This window comes from Rhinopithecus roxellana, chromosome 8 (assembly GCF_007565055.1).
Source record: "Rhinopithecus roxellana isolate Shanxi Qingling chromosome 8, ASM756505v1, whole genome shotgun sequence".
Classification (NCBI taxonomy): domain Eukaryota; kingdom Metazoa; phylum Chordata; class Mammalia; order Primates; family Cercopithecidae; genus Rhinopithecus; species Rhinopithecus roxellana.
The window spans coordinates 43,477,272-43,498,573 of NC_044556.1; the positions used below are offsets into that span (position 1 = coordinate 43,477,272).

At 46.5% G+C, this 21,302-nt stretch overlaps 1 protein-coding gene across 2 annotated transcripts in view; it reads right to left on the bottom strand.

Annotated features, from left to right (window-relative positions):
* INTS3 (integrator complex subunit 3) overlaps positions 1-21,302 on the bottom strand; it is a 49,794-nt gene that overhangs the window by 27,220 nt on the left and 1,272 nt on the right. For both annotated transcript variants that reach the window (XM_010364754.2, XM_010364755.2), the window contains exons 2-6: positions 9,302-9,385; positions 8,668-8,751; positions 2,809-2,922; positions 2,516-2,600; positions 805-871 (exon numbers count right to left, since the gene is read on the bottom strand). In XM_010364754.2, coding sequence (XP_010363056.1) covers positions 805-871; positions 2,516-2,600; positions 2,809-2,922; positions 8,668-8,751; positions 9,302-9,385 — 434 coding nt within the window. The remainder of the gene's footprint in view (positions 1-804; positions 872-2,515; positions 2,601-2,808; positions 2,923-8,667; positions 8,752-9,301; positions 9,386-21,302) is intronic.

The window sequence follows — 21,302 nt, forward strand, 5'->3', positions numbered from 1 at the left end:
AGACCTGAGCAAAGCACAGCACACAGCCATCTCTTTCACAAGTGTGAATGTTGGGAGGAGGTCCATTCTTCTGAACTACAGATAGTATGGACACTATTAGCCCTCTCAATCATTTGACTGCTATGGTGTCCTCCATCAGAAAAGAGACTCAGAAGTCAAGGCAAGAGAAAGACTGAAACCAAGGGGAAAGCCTCACCTCCAAACAAGTTCAGAGGTGGAATAGCCCTCATAAAATTTCTGGCCTTTTATTTTGATGGATAAGGGAAAGAATCAGCCAGGAAGTCTAATATGTACCCCCTGATGCACTCTCTACCACTGGAGCCTCCAAACCCCATATGCAAACTCCAGCAGGATTCACTAATCTCTATTACCTGCTCACCCCAATTGCCCCCTGTGCCACTTCAAAAAGAGCATGGGTTCGATGGAGAAGCTTGCAGGGGAGAAAACGATACCTGCCAGGCGTGGGTGTTTGCCTGGCCCAACTCTGCTGAGCTCATTCCTCCCCAGCTTTCCCCTAAGATAAACATTCCAAGGAGGTCTGGACCAAAAATAAACCCTTATCAGATGAAGCCAGTTTTTCTGGGCTATGCGATATTTTGGCAAAGACCTCTTTCCCATTCCTTCATTCCTTGGGCATTAATTTCTTCACCTGCCAACAATACACTTGTCTCTCCCTCTCCTTGCCTCCCCCTCTCTGACTTAAGGTGTTCTTGGGCCACACAATCCTTTCATCCCCATTTCCCACATTCACACTCCTAATGGCCATTATCTGGCCTGTACCCCACCCTTCATGGTGGACTCTACCTTTGCTCTGTCAGGATATCCAGAACACTTTCTGCCAACCAGATATTTTTGGCTGTAACATCTCCACCTGATTTCAAAAGGAGAAAAAAAGAATAGCTCTGATTAGTAACTCAGCCAATCCAATACATCTCTTCACCCATTCTGCTGGTTCACCCTGACTGCCATCCCATCACTGCTGTTCTTAGTGCTGAGATAAACTGCCTTCTGTTCTGTCAGGCTTTAAAGTTTTACCCTTTGCCTCCGGAAAGAAGGAAAGGGAAGGTTCTGAATTTTTCTAGAAACCAGAGCTGCTCCTTTTCCACAGATTGTGAGCTGGAGTGGGAACATTTTGCCCCTTGAAAATGAATGTCTGAGAAGCAGATATAAGAAGCCCCCAGTTGGAAAGAAAGGATGATATCTCAGATAGGGCCTGAGAGGTACAGGTGGCTGACAACAGCTGCAGTCTAGCAACTGGATGTCCTGAGTCCTGCACTCAGGCCCCCAACAGGCCAAGAGTTTCTTATTTCCAGGTAACAGTCTTTAGTGCTTGCTATGAAACTTCCTGGCGCAGAATTAACATACAGCAATGCCAGACCAGTCTTGGGATAAGAAGTGGGAGCTGGGAGTGCCAAACAGGGAAGAGGCCAGGAAACAGGATAAAAATAGCCACAACTATGCCTTGCCCCAGGTCCCAATTAAAAAATTCAATGTTCACAAAGTCACACATGACATAGATTAAGGTTCATACACATCAAAACAGGAGCATCAGTGTTACATAAAATTTTAAAGAGGAAGCAAGCCCCAATGGGCTAATGGTGAGGTAGTAGCAGGTCACTTTTAAACAAACACATGCAATCTTGGGAGTAGCCATTTGAATATGTGGTGGCTCAGACAGATGTCACCGATGCCAAGATGAGAATAAAACCTAAATGTCGGCCGGGCGCGGTGGCTCAAGCCTGTAATCCCAGCACTTTGGGAGGCCGAGACGGGTGGATCACGAGGTCAGGAGATCGAGACCAACCTAGCTAACACGGTGAAACCCCGTCTCTACTAAAAAAATACAAAAAACTAGCCGGGCGAGTTGGCGGGCGCCTGTAGTCCCAGCTACTTGGGAGACTGAGGCAGGAGAATGGCGTGAATCCGGGAGGCGGAGCTTGCAGTGAGCTGAGATCCGGCCACTGCACTCCAACCTGGGCGACAGAGCAAGACTCCGTCTCAAAAAAAAAAAAAAAAAAAAAAAAAAACACCTAAATGTCAGGGTCTGTTCTGTGACATAGTTTGTCCCTCATTCTGGCCCCAGTAAAGGGCCTAATTATTAGGGAGCAAGCATTCAGATCATGGGGGTGGAGCCAGGGAAGATGTCTAGGTTTCTGAAAGCACAGGGACTTGGGAACAAATTTATTTGCCCTCACTTCTCTCCCCATTTCTTCCTGCTCTGAAATGCTATAAAATCTCAGAGTGAAGACTGGCTAAAATAGGCCAAATAGTCTGTCAAGTCCTGGGTTTAGTAGGAAGGAAAATGAGGCAAGACTTACTGCTTTAAAAAGCCCCCCCATGATTTTTCAGTCAATTTATTTATACAACATATGTGGCCAGAAGATGTCTGTATCAGAAAGAAAGAGTCTAAGCAATCCAGGAATTCCATCCCTTTGGCACTTAATCATTCTCCATTGTGTCTATTTAGTCTCTGGCTCTCCTCCTTTCTTCTTTATGCTCCTGCCATCAAACTCACCTGCAATCTGCTTCATAAACGTCATACAAACACCATCGGCTCCCAGAACCCCACTCTTCACCAGTTCCCGTACCAACCACACCAACTAAAGGAAAGAGGGAAAAACAGATGAAGAGCAGGACCTGTGAGTTTGAGAAGGGAGCTAATTCAATTACAACTGAAAGGAGCACATTACAATTTAGACACACAATGATAGGGGTGTGTTAGCCCTGATTCCTCTTTCCCATTCCTGACAGAGAGAAGATCCATCCTCTCTCTTTGAGCTGGATCCTGTCTTTTCTTTCTGGCCTTACCTGAGTACGGCAGGTATCCTGCAGCTTCAGGTACTTCTCCATGAGTATCTGGTTGATTTTATTCAGGACAATATTCATGCCATCACGACTCACCAGAGCCAAGTCCCGGTAACACTGTGAGAAGTAAAGTTTGTGATCAGCCAGCAAGCTGAGGATAAGGTCCTTACCCCACCCACAGTGGACCCCTTGCCCTCTAAACCCTTAAACTTAAATAACACCAGTAAGACACCGAGTAGCAGTGAAATACTTTCCATTCTGGACACTTTCTTTCCATAGGGGTCCTGCATTCCCAATCCATCCCTTGTTCTGTCACACAGAGTGGGGAAAAGGTACTGGTTATCCTTTAATGAGGCAGAAAAGCCTGCTGGGCAGCCGGGTGCGGTGGCTCACGCCTGCAGTCCCAGCACTTTGGGAGGCCAAGATGGATGGATCACGAGGTCAGAAGATCGAGACCATCCTGGCTAACACGGTGAAACCCCGTCTCTACTAAAAACACAAAAAATTAGCCGGGTGCGGTGGCGGGTGCCTATAGTCCCAGCTACTTGGGAGGCGGAGGCAGGAGAATGGCGTGAACCTGGGAGGCGGAGCTTGCAGTGAGCCGAGATTGCACCACTGCACTCCAGCTTGGGCAACAGAGCGAAACTGTCTCGAAAAAAAAAAAGAGAAGAGCTTGCTGGGCAAGGCTCCTAGTACTATCCTTGTCCCCCCACTTCCCCTCTTAGGAAGTGTCATACTGTTTGATGCCACAGGCTGAGCAAAACCAGGTGGAGGCCATCTGCTTTTCATCTGCCAGAAGTAAAAGGTCACTGCAAAATGGGTTTGGCTGAACAAGCCAGAAAGGATCCTAAAGAGGTTTTTAGACCAGTACTGACCCAGCCAGATACAGTAAAGGGGGTAGTAAGGGAAGAAGATCCAGGACAGAGCCCTAGACAGTTAAGGACAGAAGCAAAACTGAAATTTTTTTGAATTTTTAGTTTTTTTATACTTGGGGTCTTACTCTGTTGCCTGGGCTGGTGTGCAGTGGCACCATCGTAGCTCATTGCAGCTTCGAACTTCTGAGTAGCTGGTACTACAGGCATGCACCAACACGCCCAGCTAATTTTTAAAACCGTTTTTTTCTAGAGGCAAGGTCTCACTATGTTCCTAGGCTGAAACTCTTGGCCTCAAGTGATTCTCCCGCCTCGGCCTCCTGAGCAGCTGGAATTACAGGCACGAGTCACCATACCCAGTTGAACTAAATATCTTCATTCTTTTCTCTGTGATGCCCTTTCCTTCTGCCACGTATTGAAAAAGGAGAGGTGCTTCAGCATACCAAATCCTGGGAGAGATAAGGGAGGGCGTGCTAATTTCTTCTGTGAGATTATTGCTTCCCTTCCCCTTAGTTTTTTTTTTTTTTTTTTTCTTCACTCTGTCTCTATTGTGAGACCAGACTCTTGGAGGAATACCTTAGGGGGCCTCATTAGCAACTTCCTTAGCCTGCTGAGTTCTATCCTGTCAGGGTCTCATCAGAAAGAGTAGAAATTAGGCAGGTAGCTTCCCACAACCTCTGAAGACCAGTAGCAAGGATGGCATCAACAATAATAATAATATAGTATAGCAAGGGCTGGGTACGGTGGCTTATGCCTGTAATCCCAGCACTATTTGGGAGGCCGAGGTGGGTGGATCACCTGAGGTCAGGAGTTCAAGACCACCCTGGCCAACATGGTGAAACTCCATCTCCACTAAAAATACAAAAATTAGCTGGGTGTGGTCGCACGTGCCTGTAGTCCCAGCTACAAGGGAGGCTGAGGTGGGAGAATCACTTGAACCCAGGAGGTGGAGGTTGCAGTGAGCCAAGATCGCACCATTGCATTCCAGCCTGGGCGACAGAAGGAGACCGTCTCAAAAAAAAAAAAAATACAGCAAGGATGTTATTATACTATAGCAAGCAATAATATAGCAAGGATAGCATCAAGAATAATAATTATATATATATATAAAACTGCATTTGATATACGTAACAACCTTTTTTTTTTTTTTTTTTTGAGATGGAGTCTTGTTCGTCACCCAGGCTGGAGTGCAGTGGCGTAATCTTGGCCTCCCAGGTTCATGCCATTCTCCTGTCTCAGCCTCCCGAGTAGCTGAGATTACAGGCGCCCACCACCACGCCCGGCTAATTTTTTGTATTTTTAGCAGAGATGGGGTTTCACTGTGTTAGCCAGGATGGTCTCGATCTCCTGACCTCGTGATCCGCCCGCCTTGGCCTCCCAAAGTGCTGGGATTACAGACGTGAGCCACCGCGCCTGGACAACAACCTTTTAAAATAGGTACTACTTATTATAATTATTACTTTTACAGATGAGGAAATAGGCATGGAGAGCTTAAAAGTTATTTGCCCCAGGTAGCCGGGCGTGGTGGCTCATGCCTGTAATCCCCAAGCTTCTTTCTAGAGCTGCCTGCTGGGAGAAATACCTGGACCAAGGGCTGCCTGGGCCTGAGTCCTTGATCCTTTGATGAAGACAGACCTTGACATTAGACAGACCTTTCCCATTACCTTTATTTACGGACTGCCAGCACCTGCACAGCTTAGGACTCTACCTTAGCCTCCCTCCTTGCCACAGTTCCCCAGTCAGGCCTGCTCCCAGCTGCTTAGTTCAGACACCAAATAGAAAATAAATAAACTCAAAGGATATAAACATTCCTGAGAGCTGCCAAGAGGGTTGATGCAAATCAAGAAGGTACAAGTGAGACAAAATCCACGCCATGCATCCTCTGTTCTTTCTCAGTACTGACCTACTTTCTCCTTAACTGAATTCTCTTGTTCACCTCTTCAATCCATCCTAATCCCACCCACTAAGTCCCAGAGAGTTGGCCCTAACTCCTTGAACCTGCCTGCCAGTACTAACAGAGGCTCCTCAGCTCATGCTTCCCTATAGCAGGATTCTATTTGTTCAAGACTCAGTTTCCACTACTTCTCCACCATATCCACGTCCCATCTCGGCCCATGGAGATTCAAGAACAACTAAATCTCAAATCCATCCTGAGGTTTCTGTTCCAAAGGCAGAATTAACCCCAAATATAAATCCTTAGAAAGCAGTCCCGTTGCTTTAAGCTGAAGCCTAAAATGATGCATTACAATCAGTTCTCATCAGTAACTCCCACCTAAACCTTCTGTAGGACAGAAGTATTTTTACAAAATAATCACTCTTTTAGGAAGAGGGATCAAAGCTCTAGGGAGATACGTCACTAATTCTTCCATCATGCTCTGACTTGGCTCAAGGTCTCTGAATGAGTCACTACTTGATAGTTCCTCACCCGCCTAAAACTGTGTCCTCCTAATTCTGTCTTTACTGCCTTTGTCTGAAGAGGTCTGACCTGCAGGCTCGGCCCAGAAAGGCTCACAGGTAGGGGATTTACCTGGAAACTTTTAGTATGTGAACATGAATGCTAGTGAAGGTGTCAACCAGCTATGAGACCCAAGGCAAATGCTTCACTTCCCCAGAGGGACTGGGCCTCCCACATGGGGCTGTTATAGGGCAAAAAGAAGAGGAGATACTCTAATCTCTTGCATTTACATTGCAGAACCCAGTGGCCTCTTACTGATAGGCCAGGCAAAGAGCTAGAAATACCACACATACTCTGCCCCCTTCACTTAGGTTTACTGATTTACCCAGGTTGGTTCAGATCACCTGAAACAAACAAACAAAACTTTCCAGCCTTGCCTGCACTGAGATGACTAAATGGAATTTGAATGGTATTTTCAAAAACCCACACATAGCCAATGATGGGCGCACACAGACACACACACACACACGCAAAGATTAAAAAACCCACACAAGAGGAAGTTAAACTTTAACTCCAATCCATCCACTCTCATCTTTGCCAACAATTTCTTTAAAATGGATGGGCCGACTGGATCATATCACTCTTTAACACCACCCAACTGGAAACATTCATTTGTCTTCAAGGATCTTGATGATAAATTCAGAAAAAAATGAAACAGCAATTTAACTCGACAAGGTCCCAGCCCAGAATGGCCTTGGCTCTCCTGGGAAACCAAGGATTTCTGAATACTTGCTGCCTCACTGCCCACCCTCACCCTGACCCTATTCCAGCTGGCATTAGAAGTACAAACAGATCAGGTTCCCATGCCCATAAATCCTTCCCTTGGCGTTAATTCAAGCAGCTATGCCAAGGAACCATGAGCATCCTGCTCTTATCCCCGGAAATGATTTTCCTTTGGTTCCCCTTGAACAAACGACATCATCTCTGACCTCCAAGTTACCTCACAGGTAAACTGGGAGTGGTTAGGAGGAGATAGAACCACCAACTTCATATGGTTTTGTGAGAGGATTAAATGAGATCTTGTCTGGATAGAGTCTAACAGAATGCTGGGCACAGAGCATGTTTGTTTCCCTCTACATCACCTTTATTCAGAGAAGAACCAATGAAATGTTAATCCCCCATTCCAAGCTCTTCTTAGTGTCATGTAGTTAATGCCAGATAACAGACACATACCTTAACTCATTATATGAAGACGCAAAGGACATAGCGTTGCTAGACAGGGGAAATTTGGAGAGGCAAAAGACAGAATTTTGGCCGGGCGCGGTGGCTCAAGCCTGTAATCCCAGCACTTTGGGAGGCCGAGACGGGCGGATCACGAGGTCAGGAGATCAAGACCATCCTGGCTAACATGGTGAAACCCCGTCTCTACTAAAAATACAAAAAACTAGCCGGGCGACCTGGCGGGCGCCTGTAGTCCCAGCTACTAGGGAGGCTGAGGCAGGAGAATGGCGTGAACCCGGGAGGCGGAGCTTGCAGTGAGCTGAGATCCGGCCACTGCACTCCAGCCTGGGCGACAGAGCGAGACTCCGTCTCAAAAAAAAAAAAAAAAAAAAAAAAAAAAAAGACAGAATTTTGCTCCTTTATTTTAAAAACAACAGGCCGGGTGTGGTGGCTCATGTCTGTAATCCCAGCACTTCAAGAGGGCGAGGTGGGTGGATCATCTAAAGTCAGGAGTTCGAGATTAGCCTGGCCAACATGGCGAAACCCCGTATCTACTAAAAATACAAAAATTAGCTGGGCATGGTGGCATGCGCCTGTAATCCTAGCTACTCGGGAGGCTGAGGCAGGAGAATCTCTTGAACCTGAGAGGCAGAGGTGGCAGTGGGCTGAGATCACGCCACTGCACTCCACCCTGAGCAACAGAGCAATACTCCATCTCAAAATAAATAAAAAGAACAGAATTCAAAGAGATCACCCTGCCTAGTCCCTCACCTCAAGGAGGGAACCTACCTGAACCATTCCACATAAAGGGGACTCTTCAGTTTGTGAAGAACCCCAAACTAGTTTTCATATAATATTCCTCAGAAAGTCTGACTCCAGTATATTCCAGTGTTCTCCTAACCACTATATTATTTACTGTATCAATCATGTAACATTAAGCTGTCTCATCTAAATCTTACCTACTAAAATTTTAAGCCTGCTTTCTATTCACCTGCCAATGGCAGAATCTGCAAACTATAGGCCATGCTCTTCTGAATAAGAACTCTTATGGACTTGGTTACAATTGTTCTCTTCTATTCCCTGGATTAAATCCCAACCCTTTTAGCCTTGCCTCATAAATTTAAAATTTAAAACTCTATGTGTTTTTCCACTTTCATGACTGCCATTTAGCTTCAGAATCTGGAGAGAGAGAGGGGACTTTAATCAGAGGATGACAAATTCACTGAGTAAAAAGGGACTTATAACTATATTTGGAGAACAAGGTGATCCAGCTCTGGTCAAAGAGTCTCATACTACCCCAGTTAAACTGTAAGTTCCACCATATCCTGGATCATATATGAGGAGGGTTTATGGGTCCAGAGCAGGGTGCCTTACCTTCTGGGCTTGGGCAGGTTCAGTAAGGATGAGAGTAAACAGACCCAGGCAGATTTCTTCATGCTGGGGGAGGCCTTTGCACACCTGGAATGTGAGAAAGGAAAACAAACTAGTTGTCACTCACGGGCAGTAAGTTCTCAAACTCAGTTTCTCCCAGAAAACATGGGACTCCTAAGGAAGATGCAAAGGAGAATAATCAACTTTTAAATCTGATGATTTCCTTCTCTTAAAAGAGATTTTTTAAAAAAGAAGAGAGATAAGGACAACAGGTGTGGTGGTGCACACCTGTGGTCCCAGCTACTCCAGAGGCTGAGGCAGAAGGATTGCTTGAGCCCCGGAGTTTAAGGCTATAGTGCATTATAATCATGCCTGTGAATAATCACTGCATTCCAGCCTGGGCAACATAGCGAGACCACATTGCTATAAAAATAAAAAGCTATACTGAAAGATGCCCAAGTCTCCAAGAGATAGGCTCCCACAGTAATAGAGAAGAATTGAGAAATTTGATTCAGGGAGCCAAGACTTGATGAACTTCAGTCCCCTACCCCCAACCACTTAGTCTTCCCATCTTTTTGACCATGTTTCAAGACTTTCACAGCAGCAGCAGTGGCTGCAGGGACAGCATTCTACTTACATAGGCATTGAGGGCATCATTGGCTTCTCTCTCAGAGACACCAGCAGTCATCGATGTCACAATGCTCATACACCTTTCCAATCTCTGGGAAGGGGTGAGAAAAAATGAACAGTGTGCCGTTAACATCACTTAGGAAGTACTTCTGGGCCCCTAAAAGTTTAACAATTCAAACCTGATCACGCCCGTTGATGTAACTGCCAGTTTACTAATAAAGTCACCATGAGGATATAACCAGCAAAATCTAAAATGTGGAAACCGTAACAGGTGACCTCATTTTTTAAACACATAAATCACAAGAAAAAAAGTGAGGGAAACCCATATATATATATATATATATATATATTTTTTTTTTTTTTTTTTTTTTGAGACGGAGTCTCGCTCTGTGGCCCAGGCTGGAGTGCAGTGGCCGGATCTCAGCTCACTGCAAGCTCCGCCTCTCAGGTTTAGGCCATTCTCCTGCCTCAGCCTCCCGAGTAGCTGGGACTACAGGCACCCGCCGCCTCACCCGGCTAGTTTTTTGTATTTTTTTAGTAGAGACGGGGTTTCACCGTGTTAGCCAGGATGGTCTTGATCTCCTGACCTCGTGATCCGCCCGTCTCGGCCTCCCACTCGGCCTGAGTGCTGGGATTACAGGCTTGAGCCACTGCGCCCGGCCGGGAAACCCATATATTAAGAGACTTAGGGCCAGGGGTGGTGGCTCACGCCTGTAATCCTAGCACTTTAGGAGACTGAGGGGGGCAGATCACCTGAGGTCAGGAGTTCGAGACCAGCCTGGCCAACATGGTGAAACCCTGTCTCTACTGAACAGCAGCAGCAGTGGCTGCAGGGACAGCATTCTACTTACACAGACATTACATTGTATTACATGAAAATACAAAAATTAGCTGGGCGCAGTGGCACGCGCCTGTAATCCCAGGTACCTGGGAGGCTGAGGCAGGAGAAATGCTGGAACCCAGGAGGCAGAGGCTGCAGTGAGCAGATATCACGCCATTGCACTCCAGCCTGGGTGACAGACCGAGACCCTGTCTCAAAAAAATAAAATAAAATAGGCCGGGCATGGTGGCTCACACCTGCAATCCCAGCACTTTGGGAGGCCGAGGTGTGCAAATCACAAGGTCAGGAGTTCAAGATCAGCCTAACCAACACGGTGAAACTCCGTCTCCACTAAAAATACAAAAAAGTAGCCGGACATTGGCCGGGCGCGGTGGCTCAAGCCTGTAATCCCAGCATTTTGGGAGGCCGAGACGGGCGGATCACGAGGTCAGGAGATCGAGACCATCCTGGCTAACACGGTGAAACCCCGTCTCTACTAAAAAAATACAAAAAACTAGCCGGGCGAGGTGGCGGGCGCCTGTAGTCCCAGCTACTCAGGAGGCTGAGGCGGGAGAATGGCGTAAACCTGGGAGGCAGAGCTTGCAGTGAGCTGAGATCCGGCCATTGCACTCCAGCCTGGGCGACAGAGCGAGACTCCGTCTTAAAAAAAAAAAAAAAAAAAAAGTAGCCGGACATGGCAGCATATGCCTATAATCCCAGCTACTCAGGAGGAGGAGGCTGAGGCAGGAGAACTGCTTGAACTCGGGAGGTGGAGGTTGCAGTGAGCAGACATCGTGCAACTGCACTTCAGCCTGAGTGACAGAGCAAGAGTCTCAAAAAGAAATAATAATAATAATAATAAATTTTTTTAAATAAAATAAAATAAAATAAAAGGGACTTAGGCCAGGTCAGATGCAGTGGCTCACGCCTGTAATCCCAGCACTTTGGGAGGCTGAGGTGGGTCGATCACCCGAGTTCAGGAGTTCGAGACCAGCCTGGCCAACATGGTGAAACCCTGTCTCTACAAAAAATACAAAAATTAGCTGGGTGTGGTGGTTCACACCTGTAATCCCAGCACTTTGGGAGGCTGAGGGGGTTGGATCACCAGAGGTGGGGAGTTCGAGACCAGCTTGACCAATATGGAGAAACCCCGTCTCTACTGAAAATATAAAAATTAGCCGGGCATATTTATATTTATAGTTATATCCTCATGGTAGCACATGCCTGTAATCCCAGCTACTCGGAAGGCTGAGGCAGAATTGCTTGAACCCGGGAGGCAGAGGTTGAGGTGAGCCGAGATCACATCATTGCACTCCAGCCTGTGCAACAAGAGCAAAACTCCAGCCGGGCGTGGTGGATCACGTGGTGGATTACAGGTGGATCACACCTGTAATCCCATCACTTTGGGAGGCAGGAGGACTGCTTGAGCCCAGCAGTTTGAGACCAGCCTGGACAACATAGGGAGACCTCACCTCCATAAATAAGAAAAAAATTAGCTGAGCATGGTTTTGCATGCCTGTGGTCCCAGCTACTCAGGAGGCTGAGATGGGAGGATCGCTTGAGCCCAGGAAGGCAAGGCTGCAGTGAGCTATGATGGTACTGCTGCACTCCAGCCTGGGCAAGAGAACATTATTGTTAATGTTTTTAGTTATGATATAAATATTATGATTATGTTTTTAAAAAGTCCTTTTCTTATAGACTTTATATAAAATGTTTACAGATAAAACTGTGTATCTTAGATTTGCTTCAAAGTAATACAGAGGTAGCTGAAAGAAGATAAAAGATTGCTATCTACTGTTTTTTTTTTTTTTTTTTTTGAGACGGAGTCTGGCTCTGTCGCCCAGGCTGGAGTGCGGTGGCCAGATCTCAGCTCACTGCAAGCTCCGCCTCCCGGGTTCACGCCATTCTCCTGCCTCCGCCTCCCAAGTAGCTGGGACTACAGGCGCCCGCCTCGTCGCCCGGCTAGTTTTTTGTATTCTTTGGTAGAGACGGGGTTTCACCGTATTAGCCAGGATGGTCTCGATCTCCTGACCTTGTGATCCGCCCGTCTCGGCCTCCCACAGTGCTGGGATTACAGGCTTGAGCCACCGCGCCCGGCCGCTATCTACTGTTAAGTACTGAAGCAGAGTGATGGCTACATGAAGATTTTACTATTCTACTTTTTTATATTTGAAATGTCCCCCCAAAATGTTAAAAACAAACTTAAAAAACAATGAGAGTGTGAGGAAAGAAAAACAGAGCACCAAAGGCCAAACCAAAACCTACCGGGGCTGGGCACAGTGGCTCATGTCTGTAATCCCAGCACTTTGGGAGGCTGAGGTGGATCACTTGAGGTCAGGAATTTGAGACCAGCCTGGCCAACATGGCAAAACCCCATCTCTGTTAAAAATACAAAAACTAGCCAGGTGTGGTGGCGCAAGCCTGTAGTCCCAGCTTCTTGGGAGGCTGAGGCAGAAGAATCGCTTGAACCTGGGAGTCAGAGGTTGCAGTAAGCCGAGATTGCACCTTTGCACTCCAGCCTGGGCTACAGAGTGAGACTCTGTCAAAAAAAAAAAAAAAAAAAAAAAAAAAAAAAAAAAACCCAAAAACCTACCAGGGTCTCTAAACAAGGATGGAAATAGCTGCATTAAAGCCTACCCAATAGTCACTCTGGTTTCAACTCCACCACGGCATGGGCTCAACATTCTAAGGGAACCTTAGTCATGGGTCCCTATTCAGAAGAAGCAGTATTGGTAAGATACTGACAAAATGTATCTCATAAGTCAATGAACCTCTCCATTATCACCACCTAAACTATTTCCTGAGTCCTTTTAAAACTTTATCTTGAGGATTAACACAAAAACTGTTTAAGGAAAACCAATTTCCAATGATAAGGAGGACAAAGGAAGGCTGGTTTACTTCTACCTGATCTTAGAGGTCATCACCACGTATCTTATTGAGAAGTGGTTCTATTGCATCATTTTGAGGAACTGACAAATATGGATAATAGGATAGAGGTTTAAGAATGAAAGACAGCCGGGCGCAGCAGCTCACGCCTGTAATCCCAGCACTTTGGGAGCCGAGGTGGGCGGATCACGAGGTCAGGAGATGAGATCATCCTAGTGAACACAGTAAAACCCAGTCTCTACTGAAAATACAAAAAAATTAGCCGGGTGTGGTGGCAGGCGCCTGTAGTCCCAGCTACTCAGGAGGCTGAGTCAGGAGAATGGCGTGAACCTGGGAGGCAAAGCTTGCAGTGAGCGGAGACTGTGACACTGCACTCCAGCCTGGGCGACAGAGGGAGACTCCGTCTCAAAAAAAAAAAAAAAAAAAAAAAAAGAATGAAAGACAATTGGGCTGGGCGCGGTGGCTCATGCCTGTAATCCCAGCACTTTGGGAGGCAGAGGGTGGGTGGATCATGAGGTTAGGAGTTCGAGACCAGCCTGACCAACATGTTGAAACCCTGTCTCTACTAAAAATACAAAAATTAGCTGGGTGTGGTGGCATGCGCCTGTAATCCCAGCTACTCAGGAGGCTGAGGCAGGAGAATTGCTTAAATCTGGCAGGCAGAGGTTGCAGTGAGCCAAGATTTCGCCACTGCACTCCAGCCTGGGTGACAGAGCGAGACTGTCTCAAAAAAAAAAAAAAAAAAGAATGAAAGACAATCATGCTTCTGCTTTACCATTATCCTCAGGTTGCCTATGTCTATCCTGTGTAAAAGCATAAGGTGGCACAGGGTAGAACTGAGTGGTAAGGCAAGGCAAGTGTTTGTAGCTCCCACAGCTACAAAACTTCAAGCTAAAATAAGCCCCAAGCCACTTATTACAACTTAATATCATGTCTGACTATGCCCCAAATTAGGTCAGATTGGCAGCTCAGCCTGAATAAAAAGCACCTGTGTACTTGTGAAAAGGAGCTGTGAGGTCACATGAAAGCTGAGCTATGACTCTCACAGCCCACCTCTCCCACAAGCTCTGAGATCCAGTATTACCTAGTCCATCTCCTATATGATAAGGGGAGGGAAGGAAAACCCTCTGGCTGGGCTTCCTCTGTTTTTAAATCTTATCCCACTTGCCAGGCACAGTGGCTCATGCCTGTAATTCCAGTACTTTGGGAGGCCGAGGCAGGTAGATCACTTGAGCCCAGGAGTTCAAGACTAGCCTGGGGAACAGAATGAGATGCCCCGCACCATCTCTACAAAAACTAAATAAATCAGCCAGGCATGGTCGTGTGCACCTGTAGTCCCAGCTACTTGGGAGGCTGAGGCAGGAGGATCACTTGAGCCCAAGAGCTGTAGGCTGCAATAAACCGTGATTGCACCACTGAACTCCAGCCTGGGTGACGAAGCGAGGCCCTGTCTCAAAAATCATCCCTCTCTACCCAAGATAGTTATCAAGAACTGGGGAATCAATTACATCCAGCTGCTAGGAGATCTGGGGGAAGCCCTGTACACAGCCTAGGTTAACGGTTTCAGAGAAGGAGATGGTGAACAAGGAGTGGCATAGCATTCTAAAATTCTAGATATTCTTTTCTAAAAAAAAAAAAAGAGAGAGAGAAAAAAATAAAATTCTAGATATTCTTTTCTATCAAAGGGAAAAGTCTCTGCTGAATCAATGGAGAGGAAAGGCAAGCAAAATCAAACAGCAGCTAGCTAACAAGCAAACTGACAGGAAGCATAACATAGAAAGAACCCTCCACCACTTGCCAGCCTTAGGCTAATCTTGGGTAATTTAGCTACTCAAAACCCCTCAAAACAGAGATAATGCCTCTATCACAAGGTTGCTGTAAGGGTTAAACAAAATGACATGTGAAAACACCTAGCATAGAGCGTCAGTTAAATTAGAATCTATTCAATCTGCGGCCAGGCATGGTGGCTCATGCCTCTAATCGCAGCGCTTTGGGAGGCCAAGGTGGGGAGGAATCACTTGAAGACAGGATTTCAAAACCAGCCTAGGCAACATAGTGAAGATGCTGTCTCCACAAAACAAACGTTTAACAATTAGGTGGGTGTGGTGGCATACCTCTAGTCCCAGCTACTTGGGAGGCTGAAGTGGGTGGATCATTTGAGCCCAGGAGGTTGTAGATGCAGTGAGCCATGATCACGCCACTGCACTCCAGCCTGAGTGACAGAGCAAGACCCTGTCTCAAACAAAACAAAAACTATTCAATTTGCGGGAAGCTCAGCAATTGCAAAACTAAATTTAGAGGACTAAAATCTCTCCACTCCCAGCCACTACTTCTATTCTAATGGGATGGCCTTAAAGATTCCTGAAAACTCCTACCACAGGACATGAATAAATGCCTGACCAGGCTAAAAAGCTTTCTCTCCTATCTACTCTCTGTAAATTTTTGCCTTCTAGGAGACAAGATGAAAAGGTAGGAGAGAGGGAGGGGCCTGAATGATGTACCCTGTACCAGATCCTACAAAGCTGCCTACACAGACCTAAGGGCTAGTTGAGTCTCAGGCAATGATCTATGGCTGAGAGACCTTGGGTTGAACAGTTTCTCTAGGCTCCTTCCCTAGCTCCCGCAAGTTCTGCTCAGAGGCCTGAGTCAATTCTATGGGTCACTGCCCAGTGAAGGAGAAAAGTGGCCTCTTGGAACAGACAGGCCCAGCTAAGGTTGTAGAAAGTGAGAGTCCAGAATTTGGATGGGTGGATAACCGCAATGAGGAAAAAATGTGAGGCCCAGTCCTTTCTGTTCACAGACAAGAAGTATAAATGATACTTTACTCTTCCTGAACTATATAAATTACTTTTCCAAACAGGGATGGGAAAATTAATTACAAAACATTCAGGGTGACGAAGGACCATGTCCCTTCAAAGAGAGCCACAGGAAGCCAGATCCCTACAATCAAGTAATAGCAACCCTTTTCCCCTAGTCTTCAGAAGCTCTTAGTAAAGATCAAATCATAGGTTCAGATGCCAACAATTGCTGGCAGAATGGCTCTGTTCAGAATAAGCCCTCCATGACAGTACCTTAGAGAGCTGAGTAAATATTTACAATCTCTAGGAGCTCCTGAACTAATTTTTCTAATACTAAGACTACCTGACCATGGTTTCCATGATAGCAGCAGCAGATGAAATGGGGGAGAAAGGGGAGAGGGCCTTTCTCTTTGCCAGTATATACCCAAAGCTGGAGACTCAAGCTTTCCATTTCCTCTAACCTTTCCATTTCCCCTCCCTCAGCCAGGTGGATATAGAGTCTGGTAAAAAGCACACAGTGGCCGGGTACGGTGGCTCACGCCTGTAGTCCCAGCATTTGGTGAGGCTGAGGAGTGCAAATCACGAGGACAGACTGAGAGTAGTCTGGCCAACATGGTGAAACCCCATCTCTACTAAAAATACAAAAATCAGCTGGGCGTGGTGGTGCACATCTGCATTCCCAGCTACTCGGGAGGCTGAGGCAGGAGAATCACTTGAACCCGGGAGGCGGAGGTTGCAGGGAGCTGTTGCGCCACTGCATTTCAGCCTGGGTGATGGAGCAAGATTTCATCTCCCCCCCAAAAAAAAAAAAAGCATAAATACTGCTCCCTATGGCAAGTGGCCTTACAAACTTAATTCCCGGCCAGGCACAGTGACTCACGCCTGTAATCTCAGCACTTTGGGAGGCCAAGGCGGGCAGATCATGAGGTCAGGAGATCGAGACCATCCAGGCTAACATAATGAAACCCCGTCTCTACTAAAAATACAAAAATTATAGCCACGAGTGGTGGCAGGCACCGGTAGTCACAGCTACTTGGGAGGCTGAGGCAGGACAATGGCATGAACCAGGAGGCGGAGCTTGCAGTGAGCTGAGATTGCGCCATTGCACTCCAGCCTGGGCGATGGGGCAAGACTCTGCCTAAAGGAAAAAAAAAAAACACACACAACAAAACTAAATTCCCCATCTTCAGAAAAGGAAGATACAATCTAACTCATAAAATCCCCAAGGACAGATGGGCGTGGTGGCTCACGCCTATAATCCCAGCACTTTGGGAAGCCAAGGCCGGTGGATCACAAGGTCAGGAGTTCGAGAGCAGCCTGATCAATAGGTGAAACCCCATCTCCACTAAAAATACAAAAATTAACTGGGTGTGGTGGTACACGCCTGCAGTCCCAGCTACTTGGGAGGCTGAGGCAGGAGAATCACTTGAACCCAGGAGGCAAAGAGTGCAGTGAGCTGAGATCACACCAATACACTCCAGCCTGGGAGACAGAGCAAGACTCCGTTTGCAAAAAAAAAAAAAAAAAAAAAAAAAGATAAAAGAAAGAAAAAGCATACAGTAAATACTGCTCCCTATGGGAAGTCAGTGGCCTTGAAAGACTAAATTCTGGCCAGGCACGGTGGCTCATGCCTGTAATCCCAGCACTTTAGGAGGCCGAGGTGGGAGGATCACAAGGTCAGGAATTCAAGACCAGCCTGACCAACATGGTGAAAACCCATCTCTACTAAAAACACAAAAAAATTAGCCGGGCATGGTGGTGCATGCCTATACTCTCAGCTACTCTGGAGGCTGAGGCAGGAAAATCGCTTGAATCTGGGAAGTGGAGGTTGCAATGAGCCGAGATCATGCCACTGCACTCCAGTCCGGGCAACGGAGTGAGACTCCATCTCAAAAAAATAAAAAAAAATTAAAAAAAATAAATTCCTCATCTTCAGAAAAGGAATATACAATCTAATTCATAAAATCCCCAAAGATGACTGGGCACAGTGGCTCCTGCCTGTAATCCCAGCACTTCGGGAGGCTGAGGTGGGCGGATCACCTGAGGTCAGGAGTTCGAAACCAGCCTGGCCAACATGGTGAAACCCTATCTCTACTAAAAATACGAAAAAATTAGCTGGGTGTGCTGGTTGGCACCCGTAATCCCAGCTACTCGGGAGGCTGAGGCAGGAGAATCGCTTGAACTCAGGAGGTGGAGGTTTCAGTGAGCTGAGATCACGCCATTGCACTCCAGCCTGGGCAACAAGAGGGAAACTCTGTCTTAAAAAAAAAAAAAAAAAAAAAAAAAATCCCCAAGGACTCATGCAGGTAAGGAGTTACTGAACAAGCTGGGTTCAAAGTATTCCACAACCATGAGTCACTTGTATATGAAATTATGATTTAAGGGGACAAAAACTAGAAGTGACTCAAAGTCCATTCCCTGGAGATTCCTCCCATATGGATATGAATTATTCCTTGGGGAAAACCAGGTAGGGACATACCTCTACCAAATGCAACCCCGAGACCTATCCAGGGCTTAAGAGGAAGCTCTGGCCAGGTGTGGTGGCTCATGCCTGTAATCCCAGCACTTTGGGAGGCCGAGCACTTTGGGAGGCCGAGACGGATCACCTGAGGTCAGGAGTTTGAGACCAGCCTGGCCAACATGGTGAAACCCCATCTCTACTAAAAATACAAAAATTAGCCAGGCATGGTGGTGCCTGTAATCCCAGCTACTCTGGAGGCTGAGGCAGGAGAATTGCTTGAACCCAGGAGGCGGAGGTTGCAGTGAGCCAAGATCGTGCCACTGCACTCCAGCCTGGGTGACAGAGGGAGACTCCGTCTTAAAAAAAAAAAAAAAAAAAAAAAAGTAAAAAAAAGAGGACGTGGGGCCAGGTGCGCTGACTCATGCCTGTAATCCCAACACTTTGGGAGGCCCAGGTGGGCAGATCGTGAGGTCAGGAGATCAAGACCACCCTGGCTAACACGGTAAAACCCCGTCTCTACTAAAAATGCAAAAAATTAGCTGGGTGTGGTGGCGGGCCCCTGTAGTCCCAGCAACTCAGGAGGCTGAGGCAGGAGAATGGCGTGAACCTGGGAGGCGGAGCTTGCAGTGAGCCGAGATCATGCCACTGTACTCCAGCCTGGGGGACAGAACGAGACTCGTCTCAAAACAAAAAAAAAACAAAAAAAAAACAAAAAAAAAACCAGGATGCTCTGACTTCTTGGGCCTCCTGCTTTTAGCCTGATTTAAAAGTGATTGGTCCCTCTTCGGCAGAAGAAAAACCAGGAGCTACCAAGGCTCATGAGATTAGGAACTACATGTTCTAAACTCCTTCAATCTCTGGCACTATTTTTATCTCATTCCCTCCCCAAATTGGGATGGGAATGGGCAAGAAGACTTCCGCCTTCAAAGGGGAAAAACAGGGCCAAAGAGAAGAAAGGATACACCAAGTGTTCCCTAGGGTGGAAGAGTTAAGAGTTCTTGCCTGGAATGCTCTTGACCAGTGCCTCCTACTCCAAATCTCTAAAGGTGTTTCCTAATCACATCCAATTATAATGACCCCAGTCTCTTCACTACTCTAACCAGTTTTTTTGTTTGTTGTTTTTGTTTTTTTACCTTCCTTGTGGGTGTGTTAACTCAAGCTGTTAGATGATAAGCTTTGAAAGGCAGACCTTGGATGTCCTCCATCTTGTTTTCCTATCAGACTCAGCACATAGTAAGCATACATGGTCAGGAAACTACCTCTGTGTTCCTGGGCAATAGGTAGGTCTGTGGTGGAAAATAACCAAGCCAGAACAAGCAGAGGTCAGTTGATCAACACCAAGTTTTCATAACTTCGGTGTGCAGAGATCTGTGGGGAGACCCAAAGGAAGAAGCCAGTAAGTCCTGCCCTTAGAGACCCTCTGGTCTAGTGGGGATAACCGAACCACACACATAGGGAAAAAAAATAGTGTGGCAAGTATTGCGAGAAAATTCAAATGCAAAGGACAAACGGCAAAGAAGAGGGAACATGAAACATACTGGAAAACATCCACATTATGGAGATCAGAAAAAAAGAAAGACCCTCTCTCCCCACTTTCCCTGGAAACAGTTGAAAAGTTCACTCTCAGTATAAAGAAAGGCAAAAAATGCATGCTTCCCCTCTTCGATGGTCCCCTCCTGCAGCATCATTTCACTCAGTAGCAAACACGTCACTGCTCAGAAGAACAGGATGCTGTACTATTCAGTGAATTGAATTAAAGCAGAGACACAATGACGCCTCTAAGAATCAGGGTGGGGATTCCAACCCCTGGGTCTTTTGCCCTCCACTCAAACTGATGGAGGGATCAAAGGCAGCCCATTATTGACTTTCTATACTTCTACAGCTCCAGTGCTAGTACACAGGGATCAAGAAATGCCTTGACAATGATAGTGGCCATTTCTTAAAAAGTAGATAATACCAATTGCCAGGCAGTCCTAAAGTCATTCTCACTTGTTTTGGGAATACATTGTTTACATTCATAATTATATCTACCTTAGCTGATAACTACAGACAACAGAAAACAAACTCTGATTTACCTGAATGCCCACAGAATTACGAGGGAAAAACATGATGGGAAGGCAGACCGCAAGTAGACATTTGCTGGTGGATCAAGTCACTTCTTCATTCACAAAGTTCATTTTTGCATATATGTTCCACGATCTTGTATCTGACCCATCTTTTCAAATCTAAATTCTGAATTTCACCTGTCTGCCTGCCCACCCTCTAAAAGCTGACAAAGTTAGAAGCAGGGAAACGGCCAGTGAAGAGCCAAGGCCTGTTAATGTACTCATCCTATCCCTGGATAACCACCGAGTTGAATATTAGGCCTTACAAACCGTTAAGCAATCAATGTCCCAGTTCTGGATCTCATATTCTTTTTTTTTTTTTTTTTTTTGAGACAGGGTCTCTCGCTCTGTCGTCAGGCTGGAGTGCAGTGGCGTGATATTGGCTTACTGCAACTTCTGCCCACGGGTTCAAGCGATTCTCCTGCTTCAGTCTCCCAATAGCTGGGATTGCAGGCACGAGCCACCACGCTCATCTAATTTTTGTATTTCTAGTAGAGATGGGGTTTCACCACGTTGGCTAGGATGGTCTTGATCTCTTGACCTTGTGATCCGCCTGCCTTGTCCTCCCAAAGTGCTGGGATTACAGGCATGAGCCACCGCGCCTGGCCTAGATCTCATATTCTTAAGTACGTATTCTCGTTTGTAGCAGTGGAAAGGTATACATGATCAACTCTGGGATGGCAGAATGAAGAAGCTGGGTAAGAGGACAGGAGGGGCAACAATCAGGACCCCTGAAGTCCTCATTCAGGTCCATTCCATTGCTTCGCTCCACCTTCTTATTCAGAAGCGATGTGTTCTCTCCTCTGTGTCTGCTATCTGGTTCTGAAGGAGAGTCCCTTAGGTACCATTCACCCCACTACTGTGGCTGATGCCACCAAACTAAACACTACTCACTTTTCTTAAGTCTTCACTCATTCTAAATGCCCACTTAAATCACT